General features: G+C 33.1%; 1 protein-coding gene across 1 annotated transcript in view; it reads right to left on the bottom strand.

Moving 5' to 3' along the window:
* The window catches only part of LOC115876415 (lachesin-like), a 234,423-nt gene that overhangs the window by 87,860 nt on the left and 123,683 nt on the right, over positions 1-22,880 (bottom strand). The window contains exon 3 of the mRNA XM_030892194.1: positions 17,269-17,454. Within this exon, the coding sequence (XP_030748054.1) occupies positions 17,269-17,454 (186 nt within the window). The remainder of the gene's footprint in view (positions 1-17,268; positions 17,455-22,880) is intronic.

The raw sequence follows: 22,880 nt of genomic DNA, 5'->3' as shown, positions 1-22,880 counted from the left end.
TCGCGATTTGGTCTGTTACTATTGGCGTTGGTGCTCCCGTCACTACGTTACTTTCGAAATAGCGATTTTTGGTATGTACTAAGCATGGTATAAAATAAAGCTGTTTGTAAGATGAAACGTAGAAAGCAAATTAAACAAAATAAAAAAATTATTTGCTTTTATACATTTATATAAGTTTTATTGTTTATTTCTATTTTTAAGGTCCGATGTCAACATTTCTAAAACTAAAGCTTTGTCGTATAAAAACTCGTTGCAGCCTTTTGTACTTAACAACACCACCATTGACGTCGTAAAATCTGTAAAATTCTTAGGGCTTGTTGTAGCATGATTTATGGTACTTCGCCTCAAGTGCAAACATGTCAGTCGAAGAAAGTTTTGTCAGAAGTATTTGACCCTGCAGTAAGACAGCGTTTTCATAGATAGACGGTCCAATTCCAAGTGTCGATGCACAAATGAGGTGTCCATTTTCCTCCCCATAGTCACAGAATATACATAGTTGCTTTAGATTTTTGGGTGGTATAGATAAACGGTTTGGCCTTGTATTTGTCACAGGTAATGAAGTTGCTACATCATCAGCTTGGTTAGTTGATTTACTAGCCACCATGCGTTGAGTTTTAAATGTATCATACCTATTTCTGCATATTTTGTGGTATTTAGCATTAAGACGCATTAACGTTTGAAGGACACCATCGCCTTCATCTAAACAAGTCAACGATCTTATGCACTTTGGCAGACTACCACAATCTGCAAAAAGAACCAAGTCGTTATATAAAGACAGATATCCTTCATATTTTGGTTGTATCAATGGCTGAGTGGTTCTTATTTGGCGTAAGAGACATTCTGTCCAATCAATTCTTGGTAGGGGTGCTTCTAAAGATGGGTTAACTTCCACAAGCTCGTGTTTCCTCTTCGGTGACATCTTTTTATTTCAAATATTTTATTTCTTCTGAAAATAAACACTTTCATCGTAAATATAACCTGTGATAACAATTAAAAACATACTATTCTTAAAAGTTATCACAGATTTATAATCACTGGTTTCACTATCTCACTTTTCTCCTGAAAAAAAACGATTGTAAAAAATTATAAATATGTACTTTTGTAAAGTCTGTCTCAAAGTATATCGTGCTGGCATTTGACTTTATTGCCTTATTGCATATTGTTATCGGGTGGAGGCCCTATTATTGCCCGAGGTTGGAGGTAAGCCATAAAGGTACTGTTAGTAATATATCCATACACTCTGTAGGTACTAGATACTTAAAAATGGATCGACAAAATTCAAGATTTGTCAAAATCAGGTTGGATATTTTTTACAGATTCATCCAAATAAAATTTTAATACCATCGCTAAATATTTGGCCCCCAAAAAGCTATAAATTGATATCAAACTCGAAATTTCAGAAAAAATGTTGTGTGTTAAACAAACGAGGGAGTGGATAAAGTATCGGTAATATGTCGATGTATATTTAAATTTAGTTTTATATGTACCTCTCTTACGTCCCATTTTAATTAAGTTTTTTTTTTATAAAACAAAAACAGCACTGAACTGCCTGACTGAACAGGACAATGAAGTGAAAATTTAAGATTTAAGGTTATGGTTCAATACAGTTGCAAAAAGGTCTAAACAACGTTGGAATTAGTAAATCAGACGACGTTTGCATAACGTTGGAATAGGTCCTGAAAGTGACGTCGGAAAACTCTTTATTGCCCAACATTGTAATTACGTTGTCCGAATCACCTAAAGATCACTTAAGCAAAAAAGGTTACAAGACAACGTTCATTCGACGTCGTAGAAGCTTTTACTGTGTTGCAGTACTAGTTCAACGTCGGCACAACGTTACAACAACGTTTACATTTATTTTAATACCCAAGGTACGGAGCTAACTATTTTTTGTAACTAATCCAACGTTGTGTTTAGTAAACATGTGGTCGCAAGTCGTGAAAATGCTACTTGGGTGTCGAAATATACTGCCCTTGAATAAAATACTACCCTCGACGAAAAAACATTCTGTTACGTTTTTTTAGCATTTAAGTATTATATTCCACTGTACTCAATTTAGAAATACTATTTGTTAAATTATTCAAAGGTAAAATATGTAATAAAATGTGTAACGTAATACTCAATCAATATCGTAAACTATAGCAAGACTTTCATCTCGGTAAATAATACCAAACAGAAAATAACAAATAAAACCTATATGGTAAAGTTAAATTAACTACTAGAAGAGTTTTAATTTAACGCAAACAACGGCATTGCAGATACTCGATTTCGTTCGTTTTTGAAACTAATAGAAGAGGCGACCTATGGAGAACTAACTTAAATCCACAGAAAATAAATAGGACGACAGTTCAAGTAACAATGCTAATGAAAGGACTAGATGTGATGCAAACTCGACACCCTTTAGATCAAACGGGTCACCGTTGACCACCAAACTTCGATAATCTGCGTCAGGCTATAAATTAGGCCCTACCGACATCCATTATTGAGACGGATAGAAGTACACCGAAGGGACTGTCTTTTGTTGCAAATTTCAGTCAGGGAAGTCAATCGAAACTGGCCCGGCGACAATTTTACAAAATAAATGTGACGAAAAAATATATTTATGGACAGATAAATGCTTTTTAAGACGTCGCACAGGGTATTTGACACAGATAGTTGATCGAATTTTTTTTATGTATATAGACTTTATATAAATTATTGCTATTTTCAATTAAAGAGGAAATAATATGAACAAAATAAAGGATAATTGGTCGATTCTAAAAAAAGAAAGAAAAATCACTGTTCCAGTGTTTCCACGGTTAATGCAACTAATGCCAGTAGTAAGATCGCAACAAATACTACTAATGCTACGATTTATCCGCGAGCAATGCCCATACCACTAAAGTCGCTACTAATGCCAAATTGTGCTATACTGCTAATGGCACTAATGCGATCGCTTTGTACACAACAATGCCATCGCGGTTTACACCTCGCATTAGTTAGTATATCACTGATTGGCAAATTAGAGGAAACCAAGAATGTTTTTCTCATTTTATCAGCAAAGTCGCAATATTTTATTTTACTGTATGAAAGCCCAATGTTTACTAAGTAAAACGTATATAGACAATATGCTGAATTCTTCGAAATGCGCAACTAAATCTCTAAGTAATAATAGAAATGTCACAAATTTAATCAAATTTTCTGAACGCCTAACTTAAATATAAAAAATATAACCTAATATGAAAATAAATAATACGTTTTTGTAGAATACATACCTGCAGCTTGCTGAGCCATTTTCAATTAAAACAATAATATAAACGTAAAAAGAGCACAAGAACAACAACAATTTATAATTTTAAACATAAAATTTAGCCATTAACCTCTTATCTGTGAGAAGTAACAACTTTGACGTTTCGTTGAAACAAATGAATGCAACTAAACACACCCATAGCAACGCCATTCATGGCAGACATGATTATGATTTAACTTATCATTTATCTTTGTTTGGGAAATCTTAAACACATTTGCTTTTTCGAACTTCGATCACCTTTTTCAAATAGAATATCAGATATACCCATCTATATAGTTATTCATAACCAAATATATATTTATATTAAAATATAGAAGGAAGTTAGATATAAATTTATAGGTATATTATAATTATAGTCAAATATTAACACACTTAAATATAACACAATCATATTTTTATAATATTATTTAAGGAGCTAGTGGGAAAATTGCATATTAATGAGAAGGTAATAATAGTTTATATCTCTATTTATGCTATATAAATTCAAGTATTAGATTTTAACACACAAAGTAAAAATGATAAATTATTTAATCTGTTGTTGTAACATACAATCATTTTGTAGTTATGATTTAATCAATCCAATAATTTGAGGCAGACTGTAAATATATTTTATTTTTTAGTAGTATGAGGGCATATTACTACATCGAAAGTAGATATGCGTTCTGTGACTCCTGTGTATTTTATTTATATTATGTTTTTACCATTTTTCTACTGTAAGTTGTTTAAGGTAAATCCTCAAACTTTGACAAACCTTACAGCTAATCCCAGTAAATGCTGTATGAAGTTGTGCACTTCTCTAATACTTTGTAATGATTGTACACATATAAATCTACCAACGCATAGCCTATCTGATAGCTATACAACTTTTTATATAGTAAACATAAAATACTCAAAGAAATTCAACATGGACTTAATGAAATATATTCGACCCACGAATTTTATTATTATTTTTAAAAATGGAGAATTTAGTTTTATTTTTAACTATCTAATGTCAATGCCATTTTGGAAAGCTCGTGTACGTCACGTATATATTAAAGTGGATTCAAAATATAACTTGGAAGAACTGGAAAAATATATTAAAACAAGTTTTAAGGCTTTAGCATTTAACTCTTACTTTGTGGATTCCAAATTAGAAGGAATATTTTATGCAAATCCATTTTTACCAATCAAAATTCAAACATTCCAATCAATGGATAGCATTCCAAACATTTATTTGAATTTGTACGGCTATGAATTCAAAGTTTCCATGTTTTCTGATTCTACAGTTAAATATAAAAATGGTACCTATTATGGAACAGATCCCTCTGCCGTTGAAACAATAATAAAACATTTAAATGCATCATTTCGATATGTTTATCCAGAAGATGGATTAAGATTTGGAGAATTTAACGAGACGTATGTGGAAGGTGCAATTAAAGATGTTGGAATGAAGAAAACTCATATGGCTTTTAATCCTAGATGGTGGAAAAGTTATAACCATTGGGTAAGTTCATAAAAGACTTTTACAAACTCCAATATGTTAAAGATTTGTGTGCCTACAACTTGTTCGTCTCGTCAAAAGGGGTTTCTCCTAGTTCAGCGTTTAATTGATGCTTATCAATTATTTTGATTGCGCCATACTTGTCTTGCAATCCGATCTAAACTCGTTTTGATAGAGTCTGTTGTTTTTGCCTATATAAGTCTAGTATCACACTCACATAGAATTTTGTGAATTATTAAGTTGCACTTTAGGTTTAAAGCTGTTTATATTTAGTCTTTATGTTTAATTTTATAATCCTGTTCAATTTTCTTTGCAGTTGCTGCTGTAGGTAAGTTATTCATGATTTGTCGTATATTTTTTTCGGAATGGCAGATGTATTTTGCTCACATAAGTTTTTGAAGTAATTTTTTTACGCGCGATGGGAGTAAAAATTCAAGGCCGCGACACACGAGCTAGCGTCACGCCAGGGTCGCCAAGCGTCACAAAAATGGTAACGATCATGGAGCATCGTAATTCTGGCCCTATGTAAGCTAGGAGGCTGAAATTCGGGATGTAGAGCGGAGTTTGGCGACGTTTCGTGCACTATGGAACCCCATCATCAATTGCGAAAAAATCGTCAGATTTAATGCGTCTTTGGAGCGTCGGAAGTATGTAGATGTGGCTCGAAGGGCCCCATGTTTTCATTATATTTTGACGACGTTTCGTGCACTACGGAACACCATCATCAATAAGTGAAATCAAAAAATCGTCCAATTTAAATAAAATTTAGTATATCGATAGATTGGACCAAGGCCAACTTAACCGTGTACGACACGTGTCACTGCAACAGTTAATTTTGACGTAAGAAATGCCAAAAGTTGATGTCGTCCGATCGCGACCAAAACTGGTGGGTAGGCCATGTGAGCGACGGTGCACATGGCATACTGCAGAGTTAGATACGACGTTTCATTTACATCTTCATCAGGAAAAATGTGGGTAAATTTCGGCATAATTGGAGACGGGCTACAGGAGGACGCTTTTAACCCTCGACGTTTTAACAGGACGAAATCATCATGATTTTTCTTAATAATGGGTCGATTGGAACCAAACTTGGCACGTGGATAGAGGTACGCGAATGGAATGCATAGACTGACAGACTGACAGACAGGTAGACAGACGGAAGTAAGAAGAAGTTTCTCTTGAAATATGCGCATCTAGTGCACACACCATTTTTTTATAATAGCTTCTCTGAACATCCATAAAGGTTTGATGTTAAAATCCAGTGAGACTCCCACTGAATAAAGGTCATGTTTCACAACGATGAATGTTATTGTTGAAATATTGGGTATAGATTATAATATCATACAGATAGACAAAAACTTTTTCTAAAGCTACACCACATTAAATTCCTCCTCCATAAAAAGTTTTACTTTTAGTTTTGCAAGGGATCGTTCATATATTATATTAGATTATACTTGCCCGCCCGCTATATTATGCACATACATTTGAAACGATATATCACTTTTTATATTATATCTTACAATGTTTGAATATTATTTCATCTTTGCGTATAGAAATCGCGAAAAATTATTTTGAATTGTAATCACCCACTTTTGATAAATTTAACCAATTTTAAAGATATTTAACATAATTTTTAAGTAATAGTTTTCAGTTTACCCGCATGTTCAAAACAATGTACTATATTAGAGATTTAATATTACATATTATAATATTGAAATGTATTTCTTTTATTACACGTTAAAATTGAAATTTAATTTTTTACTACTACTACCTCATACAGCACGTCCAAATGAAATTACGTTTCTACAAGGGAGACACATGAAAAACAAAATATGTTAAAGTGAACCTAAGTGTTCATCTAGTTCTAACATATACATATGAGATACACGCAGGTTTATATTGATAGAATTGTGTGATACAGTGTTTACTAGTTGTATACCGTATGCACTCAAGATTCTAAAGAGTTTTTTGTAACATAACAAATAATTATTAAAATGATGAAATCTGACGTCGGTATATGAGACATACAATGTATAAGTCATATGTATGTGTGATACTTCGTATCATAGTTGTGCCTATAGTACACACCTTGTAAAAATGTGACGTATACACATAATATAAATATCTATATAGACACTTTGTAATAGTTTACTGTTGTGTCTACATTCTAGCATGAAATGAAGGTGTGCGCACGCGCGGATAGCCTCAGTGTAGATACACCGACCAAGTGTATCTTATGTGTCCTTTCTCCTTTCTAGGAGTGGTATGTGTTAGCAGCCATTATTGTTTTATCATTCGGAAGCTCTATATAAATGTTCTGTTTGTGTGTAGTTTAAAAGAGATTTTAAGGTAAGCACAAGTTTTTAATTACCTTGTTACACCTTCTTAAGAGTATTATTAATATTATAGCAGTGACTCTTCCCTTACTCGATACCCAATTTACCAAATTTTGACTCCAATGTATGAAAACTCCAAATATTCTCGTATAATGATAAAGAGGTTAGCTCTGCAATATAATTTTTTTTAATTTGGAAATAATAAAAATCTAAATGGACCAGAGAAAGAAAGATTTAAACACTTCAAAGAACTTCTTACACTGGTATTCGGTAAGTTATTGATGGATCAATATACAGATACGTTTAATATTCAATAATCAGTTTCATATAAAATTTAAGGGTGAGATTGTTAATCTGGAAATAAAATACAACAAAGTCCAACAGAGTGCTCGTTGAATGAGTATGCTAACAAACCAACTGCTTGGAGGGAAAAGAGGAGAGAAAAAATAACTAAACGAGGTCCACCAAATCGTGGCGATATACCAGTGTTTACTATTTTAGTATGTTGTTATACTAGGTACTTATATTTTTAATACATTTTGATACAAATTCTGTTCTTTTACAGTGTTTTCTTACTTCTGGTTTCTGCAGTGGAGATAATTATTATTATTGTGTTATTTGCGCTATTGCGTTTCATGATATAAAGAAATATAAGAAATTTATTTTTGTAACCACTTAATCCATTTTATGGAAGAAAAATGGTACATTTAATACAAAACAAAAATGGAACAATTTTAAGGCTACTTCTCTTGAACTTACGATCGAGATACTTTTGGAAAATACAAAGTTTTGCCTTCCTAATTTTCGTCCTAAAAAGATATAATTGGTGTCATTGAATAAATATTTCTTAAAAAGAACGAAAAGTTAGGCACCAAAACTTGTATTATTTCCTAAATTCGTTCATAAGAAGTAGTTTTATCTAGCACAAGATGTATATACGAAGCAAAATACATACGTATACACGCGGTAGTCACAACTGCAATGTGTAAACAGAGTTTAAACGTAATACACAAGCACTGTGTATCCTACGGCACACTGTGTATCCCTTACTTTGTGTATACGTAAATGCTATACTGTGGCTACATTGTGAGGCGGACGTTTAACCTTTGTGCATACGTGTTGAACTACAATGTGTAAACGTAGCATATTTACATCGGGGGAATTGTGTCACCCTGTGTCTACGTCTAATAATGTAAACACATCGTAAATGTGATTTGATGTGCTGTATGGGACGCTCCTAGTTTTTTAATACAAATGCTTTTAAATACAATAATTATATAAACGAGTCTATATTCCAAGGATTCTTACTAAAAGAATGATATAGTATTAAACTGCTATCCCTAGATATCTGTCTAGTCGAGGTGTCGAGTAACTTTACGAAATTTTTACTTTAAAGCCATGTACAGACTTGGATACAATCGCTGGCAACATGTCGGCCGATTGTATCTTTACAACTTCTTCTCTTTTTAACAGTCGAGTGGCCGATTGGCCGGCCGACTCGAGAGCGACAAGAAAAATGCAGTCGGCCGACAATGTTACCAGCGTTTGTATCCAGATCTGTACGTGGCTTAATGTACGAGATTGTACACTGATCCTAAAAGGAATTCAATAATGGTCTGTCATAAATAATGCTTAATGGGCCATACTACAAAATGTCATACCATGGATAATATAATAGTGACTGGCGGAACTATGGTAACCAAACGAATATCCTGCGAAAAGAGAATGGCTAAATGGAGGCATGTTGTGGTAATGAGATCATGTTGGGCTGAATCATAGAACACGCATAATGTAGTGGTACATAATAAAAAAGCAGATATCTTGGTTAATAAGGCAGCCATATTAGTGGATTTATGTCCAGAAGAAGTCTTCAAAATGTAAAGGGAACTCTAAACTTACATTGGAAACTAAATGGACCCATTCACACAATAAAACTATTCACATTATAAAGCTATAAAAATGATTCTATACATTTTTGTTCTCGGACTGATGATTTCTAAACTAATACGCAATTCATAAATTTGGATGCTAAATAAAATGGCATATTCCAAATCTGTACAAACACATTCCTTTAATTGCATATTTTTCATTGAAATACTGTTACAAGGTAGAAGTTTTTGAAGGTAGCTCGAACCCAGCATCAGCAGATGGTGATTTCAGAAAGTTACATCGATTTTTTCGCGAAAATGCTGAGTTAATATGATAAATTATATTTAATGAATTAATATGATAAATATATAAATAGTAAAGGATACTTTAGCATTAACGTGCATGCAACTTGTAATGCAAAATAAATTTGTAATTGTAATATGTAATTTGTAAAGTGTAGACTGTCAATGGCCAGGCTCTATGCACGAGGAAAACAGTTTCAATAATTGTAATATGCACAATTTTATTTAATATTACAGAAGTATGTGTATTAAGGATATGATAGCTACTATCGATCGTCTTGGATTGTGACGTCCTGGAGAAATCCCGCAAACGAAGAGCTGCAAAATTATAATAACGTTTTTTGCCGAGAATGAATTCCGGAATATTCGGACAGTTAAAAGCAAGGTTTCCTATACTTCAGTATAAAATTAGAAATATATAACGATTTATTTGATTAACGTAGTTTAAATTATTAAAATTTTCATAAGCGAAGAGAGGAAAATAATGTTGAAATTAACATATAAAATAACGATACCCTAACATTAAATATAATTCTCCAGTTTGGACAGCAAAAAAGAAAATTAGTGCCTCAAATGCTCTTCAGTTAGGTATTTAAGTATTACATTAATACTCTGTATTCAGATATTATAATTTTAAAAAGCTAATATATGCTTTCTACTCAAATTTGAGAATCCTGTGATAGGCTAAAATTTCAGCCTTTGGTTTGGTACTTTAGTCTTTTTTAGACCTGTTAAATAAGCAAAAGCTACAGAGGTAAAGAAAAAGCAGCATTTACTTAAACATTTTATTCATGTGAACACCTGGAAATTAATTTGGTTACCTTTTCGACAGAAGGAGATATATTGACTGAAATTAGTTGACAGTTAATGTCACAGGTAACTAGATAAATCAAGCATGTCTTCCCTTTAAGATACAATGTTTGAACTGATCACTAAAAACGATGTTTAGATTTTTTAAGTATTTTTGACAGACAGTATCAGCGCTAAAATGTTTAAGTTTTCTCAAAACGGATAGTTATCCATTATTTGACATCAAAATTTAAAAAAAAAACGAGATTTGGTATTTTAGTATATGACATAAATTAGGATTGATTGACGTATTCAATTGTTTTCGGTCACTTCCTGTTTCACCGGAAATGACTACAACTTTTGATTTTTAAATTGTACCCTCGGTATTTTTTTGCTTTATTCGATAAAAAATAACACTCTGGATAGAATGGCATATCATATGCCAACTTTTGACATTTTCGCACATGGTTTATTTGAAATTATACAGCAAACGGTTCGTTACGAAAATTTGACTCGAAATACCATGTGTGTGGTATCAAATTATTCGTAAAAAAATGCTTTTTCCAAACATTAGGCGATCAAATCTATTTTCCAAGGATCCTCGATTGAAGATTAAATTTTTTAACATAGCCATGGCACTCTAGATTGAATTTTAAAATACGATTTTTTATTAAGAGAGAATGTCAAAAGTTGACTTATGACACGTGATTCTATTCAAAATGTCATTTTCTATCGAATAAAGTAAAAAAATACAGAGGGTGCCATTTAAAAATCAAAAGTTGTAATCATTTCCGGTGAAAAAGGAAGTGACCAAAACAATTATTAAATACGTAAATCAACCCTAATTTATGTCATATACACCAAATCTCGTCTTTTTATCGGAAAAAATCAAAAAGTTATAGGAGTGAGCCACTTCTCAGACGCACCCGGTATAGGCTCGGCGCATTTTCCGCCGGTGCTGCCACCAACGGAGAATATCGTAAACAACTATTACTTACAAATACACGGGTTTAAATAGTGAGAATGCGAAAAATTTATTATTTAATTATTCTAAAAGTATAAGGGATTAACTTAAATGTGGCACTGAAAAATAGATTAACTAACGTTAATTTAGTTATTTAGAGGTTTTAGTTCTAATGCATGCATTTGTGTTTCAGGTCGAATACCTATATCCGCATGAAGAAGAGGAATTTGTTGTCCTCTTGCCGTTAGAAACACGAACTGTAAAACTACTATTACAACTTTTAAACTTAACTTATTTTAGCATATTTGGAATTACTGCTTTAATATATTTTATTTATATGAAACATGTAAATGCTCCTGTATCATTTTTAAAAATATTAATGATGTTAGAACTGATATTTATAGGCAGAGCAGTAAGAGAGTATGATAGAAAGTTTTATAGGATAATCCTAATGAGCACCATTTTCCTATATTTCTTCATTAACCTTCAATATCAATCATATTTCTTAGGAGAACTTTTAGATCAAGCGCCTGAACTAACTGTTCATAATATTAAAGAACTTGCAGATTCCAATTATAACATTAGTATAAGAATTCCAATTTATAACTCTGTAAATGAAATAATAAATAAAGACACCATGAGTAAATTAAACCAAAGGTTTAAATTAGTACACTGGGAAGATATGATTGATCAAGTAAAGAAATGCCAAAATCAAGCTATTTTATGTAAATTACGCGAAGCCAATTCTTATTTGTATGAGCAAATATCAGTTACAGGGGCAATGTGTTACAAACCCTCATTTACGTTACATAAATTTATGTTACACTATATTATAAACTATGGATCTCCATTTAAAAATGTAATTAATAATTGTAACAGACGGTTAGTTGAAAGTGGAATACGTAATTACTGGTCGTCTCTTACGAAAACAGAAACACAACATTTTATTCCGTCAGATGAAAAATTAATTGATATGAATAATTTAATGAATATTTATGAATTGTATATGATAGGTATTGCTGCAAGTATCTTGGCATTTATTTCTGAATTAATGTTTGCTTATATGAAAAGAAAAAAATGTTTTCAATATTTGTAATAAGTAAAAGTAACAATATTGTTATAAAAAGTATTCAAAACATATACGAAAAATGCTAAGGGGTGATAGTACACTATATTATAAATTATGGGTCTCCATTTATAAATTTAATTAATAATTGTAACAGACGGTTAGTTGAAAGTGGAATACGTAATTACTGGTCGTCTCTTACGAAAACAGAAACGCAACATTTTATTCCGTCAGATGAAAAATTAATTAATATGAATAATTTAATGAATATTTATAGATTGTATATGATAGGTATTGCTGCAAGTATCTTGGCATTTATTTGTGATTGTATTATTCTTTATAATTTAAATCGCTATTTATAATATAGGTATTGATTGATTATATAAATTTTGCTTTTAGGTACAAATAAAAAAAATGAATTGCTAAAATTTTTAATACCAGTATAAATAAAATTTCTACAATGGCAAATATTTATTTTTCCAAGAGGAATTTTAATTTTTTATATAAATGCAATCTTACAAATATTCATGCTATAATAAGAAAAAAGTAATTTGTTTTTTAAATTAAAAGTTGGCTGCCCAAATTAGATTTTAGTGGAAAAGATCTTCTGTGCTTTGTCTTCGAGGATATTTTTTGGAATAATCTTTCAAGCAATAATAAATCTTCGTCAATATAAAAGGTAAAAATATCCATTTTTAAGTTCAAGATCGGAAAGGTAACCAGTTGTATTGATACGAGCAAATACGAGCTACTATCGCTTTTCTAACAAAATATACGAATCCGGAGTTATACCAACTGACTGGATCAAGTCAACATTCGTAATGATCCCCAAAAAGGGAAACTCTAGGAAGTGCTCTGATTACAGAACTATCAGTTTAATGAGCCACGTCCTAAAAATTTTCCTTCGAATTATACATTCAAGAGTATATGCCAAAATAGAGGAACAAATTAGCGAGACACAGTTCGGATTCCGCAACAATCTTGGAACTAGAGAGAAGCAATTTTTTGCATCCCAAGTCCTTTGTTCAAAGATGCAGAGATGTCGATCACCCTGTCTTTATGTGCTATTGATTTCGAAAAAGCATTTGACAGGGTAAAAAACATGATAAATTGGTTGAGATTTTACGGAAGTGGGCATTGATGATAAGGATTCCTCAAATAATTAGAAACCTTTATTGGAATCAGCAGAACTGAAGTGTTAAAATTGGCAAAAAATACCTCGGAAACAATAGCAATCCGTAGAGGTGTGCGACAGGGATGCATTATGTCGCCACTACTTTTTTTAATCTTTTACTCTGAATTCATCTTCAGGGAGGCGCCTGAGGAAATCGATGGCGGTGTCAAAGTGAATGGAGTTAACATGTCAAGCAACTTAAAATATGCTGACGATAATCGTTTTGTTAGCCAGTAGTCCGGAAGAACTGCAGTTGCTGTTGGATAGAGTTACAAGTACATGCGATGAGTATGGGTTAAATCTTAACACTCAAAGACTAAGCTTATGACCGTTGAAAGTAAACATCCTATAAATCCGATACCAGTAACAGCTTATGGAGTCGACCTTGAGCAAGTTGATAATATCACCTACTTGGGCTCTAAATACATTAGCAACGATTGGGATATGAGCAAGGAAATCAAGCAAACGTATAGAGAAAGCTAGATCGGTATTCTATCGGATGAAGAAAGTATTATGTAGTCGAAATATTAACATAGAACTAAAGTTAAGACTTACAAGATGCTGCCATATTTTCACTTTACTTTATGGGGCGGAAACTTGACACTCACAGAGATTATTTCATAAAAAGAAACCCAGGCTTTGAAATGTGGGTGTATAGGAGATTGTTGCGGATAAGAAGTTGGATTGACAAGGTTCGTAATGAGGGGAAGTTTTGAGTCGCTTGTCCAAACAACCCGAAATAAATAAAACATCAAGATCCGGAAGTTAGAATATTTTGGCACGTTATTCGACACCTGAACGATACAACGTCCTCCATTTGATTACATGCAAGGTAAAATAGAGGGTAAGAGAGACCTCCGGGTCGTAGACGCACATCGTGGCTTCGAAATTTGCGGGATTGGTTCCAAAAATCAAGTGCAGCACTCTTTAGGGCTGCTGCCAACAAAATTATAATAGCCAATATGATAGCCAACGTTCGTTGAGGACATGGCACTCGAAGAAGAAGAAGAAGAAGTTCAAGATATGGGTAACCAGTTGTATTGATACGAGCAAATACGAGCACCCTTCATTCTATTTCTGACCAAATTGATATTTTATAGAATAAACAAACAAATGTTTATTCTTTTAATTTTCAATATTTTTCAAATATCAATTCAATTTCAATGTCAAATATTTCAAGTTAATGTATTCTAAAAGCAGGAATTGCTATTTTAGGAACGAAACATTTTCTTATTCAACAACATGACGGCTTTCACTTTGTTGTTTTGGAGATTAAGATGGAGTAGTTCGAGTAGTCGCATACTGGACTAATAAAGTCGCAGTTCAGCCTTAACAGGTAGTAAGTTAAGTAACTTACTAGTCGCAAGATTGCCTAATTTAGTCATCCTAGAGTCTAGCTTGTGCCGCCCTCTATATTCTAAATAAACGAGGGAGTGGATAAAGTATCGATAATATGTCGATGTATATTTAAATTTAGTTTTATATGTGCCTTTCTTACGTCCCATTTTAATTTTTTTTTATAAAAACAAAAACAGCACTGAACTGTCTGACTGAACAGAACAATGAAGTGAAAATTTAAGATTTAAGGTTATGGTTCAATACTGTTGCAAAAAGGTAGTGACTCGACGTCCTACCAACGTAACAGTAAGGAAATCTAAACAAGGTTGGAATTAGTAAAACAGACGACGTTTGCATAACGTTGGAACAGGTCCTGAAAGTGACGTCGGAAAACTCTTTATTGCCCAACATTGTAACTACGTTGTCCGAATCACCTAAAGATCACTTAAGCAAAAAAGGTTACAAGACGACGTTTATTCGACGTCGCAGAAGTTTTACTTTGTTGTAGTACTAGTTCAACGTCGGCACAACGTTACAACAACGTTTACATTTATTTTAATACCCAAGGTACGGAGCTAACTATTTTTTGTAACTAGTTGTGTTTAGTAAACATGTGGTCGCAAGTCGTGAAAATCCTACTTGAGGAGGTTCTGAATGAAGCTTTAGAACACAAAAATACATTATCATGCGTCAATTGGGTGGTATTTTCACATAGAAGTACAAACCACTATTTTCTAGTACGCATATTACATTAATTTATCACGGCTAAACGATTTAATTAAATGTAATACGACACATCTCAGAACTTACGTACAACGAAATCAAATAATACACGCAGCCCGACAGCGCTGTTCTGACGTCACAGACGCTACTCTCGCGCCAAGGTACGTTTCCAGCCTCGGTACGCAATCACGGTCTTAAAATACTTATTATTATATGCGTTTCCTTGATACATAATCAAGCTTTTCATGGCAAAACTGAAAAATATTAAATGTTCCTATTATGATAAGCATGGGCGCCGAAAGAATGAAATTTAGGGGGGGGGGCAAGGTAAAAATGAATAAAAAATTGACATTTTTGGTAATTATTGGGAAAACTGGAAATCGTCCGATTTTCACCAAAATTGGTATACACACCCTATTTTGAAGTCGTAGATTACGAATCTGAACTTTTTTCTTGGCGGTCTCTTACCGTTTTTCAGAAAAACGGAAAATAATTTCGATATCGAATTTTTCTTAATTTCTCATATTTTTAAGGTTTTCTTACACATATTTTGTTAGGTATTCAATAATCAATAATGTTTTTACTATTTTCTGTTACTTTTTTAACCAATTCTATGCATAATAGAGGAAAATATGCTAAAATAAATTTGTAAACAATCTGAAAATGTTAGGTTATAGCTTTGTTCGGGTTCTTGTTATTACCGATTCTGAACCGTCCAAGAACTCTGCAGCGCATGCGCAAATGAAATAATGTCTTCATATTTCCTTCTGCGCATACGCATCACAGTTCTAGGACGGTTCAGAATCGGTAATAAGAGAAACCCGAAGTAAGTTTATGTGTTTCTGGCATTTAAAGCAACGTTGCCAATGCTAAACCTAAATTTAGCGTGTTTTTTTCGCTCATTCTGGAATTACGAAAGGCGGTCGCCAGAAGAACGGCTCCTTCCCATAACTGCTATTTTACCAACGAGATCTGACTATTTATACCCACGAAGTTGCACGAAAGAGTTTTGATTGCATTGGTTACAACTTCCATGCAGAGGGTGTTAATCTTTTGTTGTTATATTATTAGATTAACTAAAAAAAGATTAACCCCCTCCGCAAAGAAGTTAAAACCAATGCAATCAAAACTCTTCCGCGTAATTTTGTGGATATAGGTGTATATTTAATTATTGTCGATCTCATAATAGGTAATTTATTTAAAATCCCTAATCACCCGAAAAAATAGAAGATATGGCAACGTTGTAAATTTTCAAATTTCTAGATTAGGTCTAGAATATATTTGTCTCTCTTATTACATAGGAGAGAGAAAGAAGGATATATCAAATGTCAAACTTCCATCTGGTCTCAATTTTCTTTGCTATTTTGTTAAGAAAAGTGTTTTTCAGTAAAATGTTGGACACTTTTCTATCCCCAATCAAGTGTAGCTTTTAGATAAACTATAATATAATGAAAATATAGTGAAATTATTACTTTATAGGGCCGAAATAAAGAAAAATTCAATGCTGAAATAATTTTCCGTTTTTTTGAAAAACAGTAAGAGACCGCCAAGAAAAAAGTAGATTCGTAATCTACGACCTCAAAATAGTGTGTATACCAATTTTGGTGAAAATCGGACGATTTCCAGTTTTCCCAATAATTACCACATTTTTTATTTTTTTACAGGTAACACCTAACAATTTCATAATAATGATTATTTTTTTACAGATGGATGTAAGAAGATATAGCTTTTATTTTTATTGTTTCAGTGATCCAGGGGGGGGGGCAAATGCCCCCTCTTGCCCCCCCTGTCCGGCGCCCATGATGATAAGATACCGTTAATACAATTCAAAGTTACTTCACATTTAACACAAATGCTTAGGACATTTATTTAGGTTTTATTCATTTTTCATTTGTTATCCGTCAATACTGAATTAATATAGTTTATAATATGACTTACTTGGCTTTTCATTGGATCTGTGTTTATTTGGCACATGTATTGTCCTCGATCTTCCTCTTGAACATTCTTGATGTGAAGATTCCACGTTGTGTGGTCATTGTGTGATACAGATACTCTAGGATTATGTGTTATTACATGATCGTGAATGGCTTGTATTGCTTTTGTATCAGCTTTTACCCAACCCACCTGGAAAAAAATAAATCGGAATGAATGGAATAATATGTATAAGCACTCTTTATAATAAAATTATCGCATTACAAATTACTTTTATTTTGCTTATTATATGATAGTATTATATTTTCTTTTTATATTTGGATGATCCATTTTTGGATCAACATTGGACACAAAATCATTTTAAATTTATCATTTCAGTCTAATAACTATATGTCAATAACCACATGTATTGATAATTCCGATTCCAAATATCTCGAGAAACATTACTCGTAACGATTTATAGCAAGAGATATTTTTTGTTTAAAAAACGTGTCGTAAATCTATATTTTTTTACTCAGTAGTTTTATACTATGGTATAGCGAAAGGGCTGGACGAAAAGTTATTTACTCTTCAACCAGTTAAAAAATATTTACATGGCGCCCTCTACAAGTAGGAGAATATATCAAAATCAAATTTCTAATATCAAAAAACTCCCAGGCACTAATTTTCATCCAAATATTGACGTTATTTCAGAAGTTATTTGGAAATAAAAATGAAACTTATACCCTGTATTAAAAATTGTCTGTTCTATACAATATAGTAAGTTATCATCCATAATTAACACGTTTCCTGCCAGGAAGACCCTATGGGACTAACAAAAGCATCGCTTTAATGGACCGCATAGGTCCCATGGAACCCACACTTTCATTTGCCTGCCGGACCATTAGCCAAGGTTTAACTGAATAGTTATGTAAAATAGAACAAATAATAGCATCTAAAATGGGTTTACCTATTTTTGGGGAAATGTTTCGGATTTAAGAAAATTGTACTACCAAAAAGAAAATTACCCAAAAATATTGGGGCAACTCAAAGAAAATGTCACCGAATTAAAATAGACAGAAATCAAAATTACCCGAAATGTCGATTTTTGGTAAAATAGTGCTCTGATATAGGGCATTTAATACACATTCCATTTGATAAAAATCAAACAAATTCATATTAATTCATAAATCATATTAAAAAAAAAATATAAAAAAAGTTTTTTTTCAAACATCACAAAAGTATTAATTTTTGCGACGTGATTGACAATATAGAAAAGCCGTTTTAACGCCTAGGCATAAAAGTAAAGCACTTCTACGCCAAGAAGAAGAAGAAGAAGAAGAAGAAGAAGAAGAAGAAGAAGAAGAAGAAGAAGAAGAAGAAGAAGAAGAAGAAGAAGAAGAAGAAGAAGAAGAAGAAGAAGAAGAAGAAGAAGAAGAAGAAGAAGAAGAAGAAGAAGAAGAAGAAGAAGAAGAAGAAGAAGAAGAAGAAGAAGAAGAAGAAGAAGAAGAAGAAGAAGAAGAAGAAGAAGAAGAAGAAGAAGAAGAAGAAGAAGAAGAAGAAGAAGAAGAAGAAGAAGAAGAAGAAGAAGAAGAAGAAGAAGAAGAAGAAGAAGAAGAAGAAGAAGAAGAAGAAGAAGAAGAAGAAGAAGAAGAAGAAGAAGAAGAAGAAGAAGAAGAAGAAGAAGAAGAAGAAGAAGAAGAAGAAGAAGAAGAAGAAGAAGAAGAAGAAGAAGAAGAAGAAGAAGAAGAAGAAGAAGAAGAAGAAGAAGAAGAAGAAGAAGAAGAAGAAGAAGAAGAAGAAGAAGAAGAAGAAGAAGAAGAAGAAGAAGAAGAAGAAGAAGAAGAAGAAGAAGAAGAAGAAGAAGAGTTGAAGATTTTGCAATCATTTTTGGGGCAAAAGTTTTCTCCCTCACAAACAAAATTGACGCGTTTTTGAATTTTCTGAAAAAAAAATTACCCTGGCCGTTATGCCTTGCGGAACGTTTTCGATGGGCCACCCTGTATATCTTTATAGTTGTATAACAGTGACTACCATGATACAAAGAAAATAAGGTATGATATTGCGCAGGTTGGTCACTACGTCACCGGTGATAACAGGCGCTATTGGTCAGCTCGTTCCGCGCGCTAATTCCAAATCGTCATACTGATGACATGTAATAAATATGAAAATTACTTTTCAAATGTAAAGCTCAATGATTCGACATAACTTTTGAGGTTATGTCTTAATTCTTTTCTATTTTAGGTCTTTTTTTATTAGTGGCAATTGAACAATATGGATATTTTTGTATGACGTAGTGACGTTGTTTTCTTTGTATCATGACTGACTACTGTCTATTGGAGATACAGTAGAAAAAGACCACAGGATTTTTCGCCGAATGACTTCTTTCTGTAGAGCACACTTAAAAACCGTCTTTATCTTTCTTTATGGGTATAATAAATACAAAAATTTAGATCAACTGAAAACGACATCTCTGTGGGAAAAAGATGCTCTTAACCACTTCGTATTGCGAGGCGTGAATTTTACAATCAGTTGGGGATTGATTGGCTGTGAATGGGAGATTATGTGAACACTTTATTAGTTAGTATAGTCAATTGCTTTATTTAGATAAATGGATATATTTATTAAAACAAATAAAAAGCGACAGTAGTGACTGAGGATCAAGCCCAGTACGTCTCGCACACGAGTCGGCACATTACTGTCCCTCTAAAAATGTCCCTCTCAATTGCGTTTTTTTAAATATTTCCCTTTTAGTCATTCTAATTATTTGTTTCAGACTGTTACAGAAATATTATAGAACTATCTTTTCAATTTCGGTGAGTGTAAGATAATACTTGATTCGGACTAGTTTCTGATTTTATCGACCCCCCCTTTCCGAAACTCTTCTTAAGAATATTTTCACGCGCCTGATTGTTATTCTCGCCGTGTTTCCATGGGCATGTTTGTGCATCTGTCACTTTCATATTAGCGAGCATACTAAGTAATACAAAAGAAATATTATATATTCGTAAAAAACAAGTTGTTTGTGAATGTCTATGAAATTTTGTTTCCAAATATTTACGGTTAAAACAACAGACTGGCAAGCAAATGTGTTTAGGTCGTTCCTTCGTATTTCTATTTACGTGTTTTGGTTTACTGATGTGTATGTGTATATACAGAAAAATTGTAGATTTATTTATGAACTAAATAATGCATTTGAAAATTTTTAGTTATAGAATTATCTTACCTGTAAAATAGTATATTGTTTTATTAGTAGTAAAAATATTTTTTTTGTTGCGAGACCGTGTAACGATGTTACTTAGTTTTTGTGATAATTAATTTGTAGTGATTAAATTAATTAGCTTTTAATTATCAAATTATTCATAAAATAATTATTTTGTTAAAAGTAAGTAGTAGAGTCTTGGTTCGTATCGATCGATACTCGCGGGAATGGGGCGCGCGCCGTTGTCCCCACTGTGTGCTGCTTTCCCCACTCCTGTAGACGAGAGCAGTACCGTTAGAAAATCAAAAGTCGTCAGTCGCTTGGTACCTGGTTTGGTGTATAGACAACAGCTCCGCTCTGCTCCTCCGAAGGTAAAACCTCGACAGAAAGCCTCGCTTTCTAGAAAGTACTAGCCCGAATACTCCCCGCACTCTCCGCCATTTTGCGCGAAACCCTTGAGCCAAGACTTTACGGCTGCTTCTCAACCAATTTGAGTTTAATAAAGATTGTTTATATTATTTTAATTTAAACTGATTGTTTTATTTTGACTTTACTTGCACCCCTTCATACTGCCCAAGCAGCATTTGGACGTCGGGACAACGTTGTGTCACGCGACCAAACGTCGGGGCGCAACGTCGGCACAACCTCGTGCCAACCCTAGTCTGCACTAGTTTGGAGAATAATTTTTGGGTCGAAACGACGTTGGATACCGACGTTGGCTAGAAGCCTAATTTAGTACAAACTGCAACGTTGTTTAAAATCCTAATTCACAGAAATACAAAACTAATATGGCGTCTAAGTCGCGTTTTATCCTAAATTGGGATAATTATAGTAAAAATATTATTTTTATGATTTAGTTAGAGACATATGTTAGATGGCAGTGAAGGAAAACAAAACAAAATAAGTATTTAAGTGTGGAGGATGTTTGAAGATCATAATTATTGAAACACTTTAACCGACTCTGTAACTCGTTACCCAAGGCAAAAAAGTTAAACGCAAACAACTTTATTGATAAATGTATTGTTTCTACTTTGAAAAATACTAATGGGCCTTAAAATTAAAGAAATTTTAAAAATTTTCTTGAATTTTTTTTTTAGTAAAATGAGAATAATTTATTCGCAGTCGAAAAAATTGTTTCCGCGTGTTTTTTAGGGTCAAATATTTCAAGTTAATGTATTCAAAAAGCAGGAATTGCTATTTTAGGAACGAAATATTTTCTTATTCAACAACATGGCGGCTTTCACTTTGTTGTTTTGGAGATTAAGATGGAGTAGTTCGAGTAGTCGCTTACTGGACTAATAAAGTCGCAGTTCGGCCTTAACAAGTAGTATACTAGTCGCAAGATTGCCTAATTTAGTCATCCTAGAGTCTAGCTTGTGCCGTCCTCTATAACCTGAATAAACGAGGGAGTGGATAAACATCGGTAATATAGTATGTCGATGTATATTTAAATTTAGTTTTATATGTACCTTTCTTATGTCCCATTTTAATTAAGTTTTTTTATAAAAACAAAAACAGCACTGCACTGTCTGACTGAACAGAACAATGAAGTGAAAATTTAAGATTTAAGGTTATGGTTCAATACAGTTGCAAAAAGGTAGTGACTCGACGTCCTACGAACGTAAGAATAAGGAAATCTAAACAACGTTGGAATTAGTAAAACAGACGACATTTGCATAACGTTGGAAAGGTCCTGAAACTGACGTCGGAAAACTCATATTGTTCAACGTTGTAACTACGTTGTCCGAATCACCTAAAGATCATTTAAGTAAAAAAGATTACAAGACAACGTTTATTCGACGTCGCAGAAGCTTCTATTTTGCTGTAGTACTAGTCCAACGTCGGCACAACGTTATAAAAACGTTTAAATTTATTTTAATACCCAAGGTAGGGAGCTAACTATTTTTTGTAACTAATCCAACGTTGTGTTTAGTAAACATGTGGTCGCAAGTCGTGAAAATGCTACTTGGGTGGAGTCTCCACTGTTTAAAGGCTACCCGTCCTGGCAGACGTGAACCTCTACCACTATAAATAACAGAGGTGGCGCCCGAGAGATCTAGATATACCACTGTGCGTCAATAAGGCTATTTTTCACAGAACCAAAGAAATAGCCTTACAAACGTTTGACGGACAAGCGTTAGCGAGTCCTCAAACGTCAGCGTTAGATGCAGGTATGACGGCGGTCTGTTCAAAATAAGAAGACTTATTTTGACAAAAACACGTATAAAATTCGTCACAGAACTTCAATACGCTTACGATTGCGCTCTAGTTGCAAAAACGTTACAGCAATTACAAGAAATGCTGAACACATATACCTTAGGGCATACGAGACTTTGGGTCTTAAGCTGAACATCGATAAAACTAAAAGCATGTGTTCTCCCCCGGAAAATGATAACAGTGCTATAAAAATTGGAGAAGAACTACTAGAATATGTAGC

This window comes from Sitophilus oryzae, unplaced genomic scaffold (genome assembly GCF_002938485.1).
Source record: "Sitophilus oryzae breed Bouriz unplaced genomic scaffold, Soryzae_2.0 scaffold_1436_pilon_pilon, whole genome shotgun sequence".
Taxonomy (NCBI): Eukaryota; Metazoa; Arthropoda; class Insecta; order Coleoptera; family Curculionidae; genus Sitophilus; species Sitophilus oryzae.
Note: the sequence above shows the minus strand (reverse complement) of the source record. Positions and strands in the feature narration are given on the sequence as shown.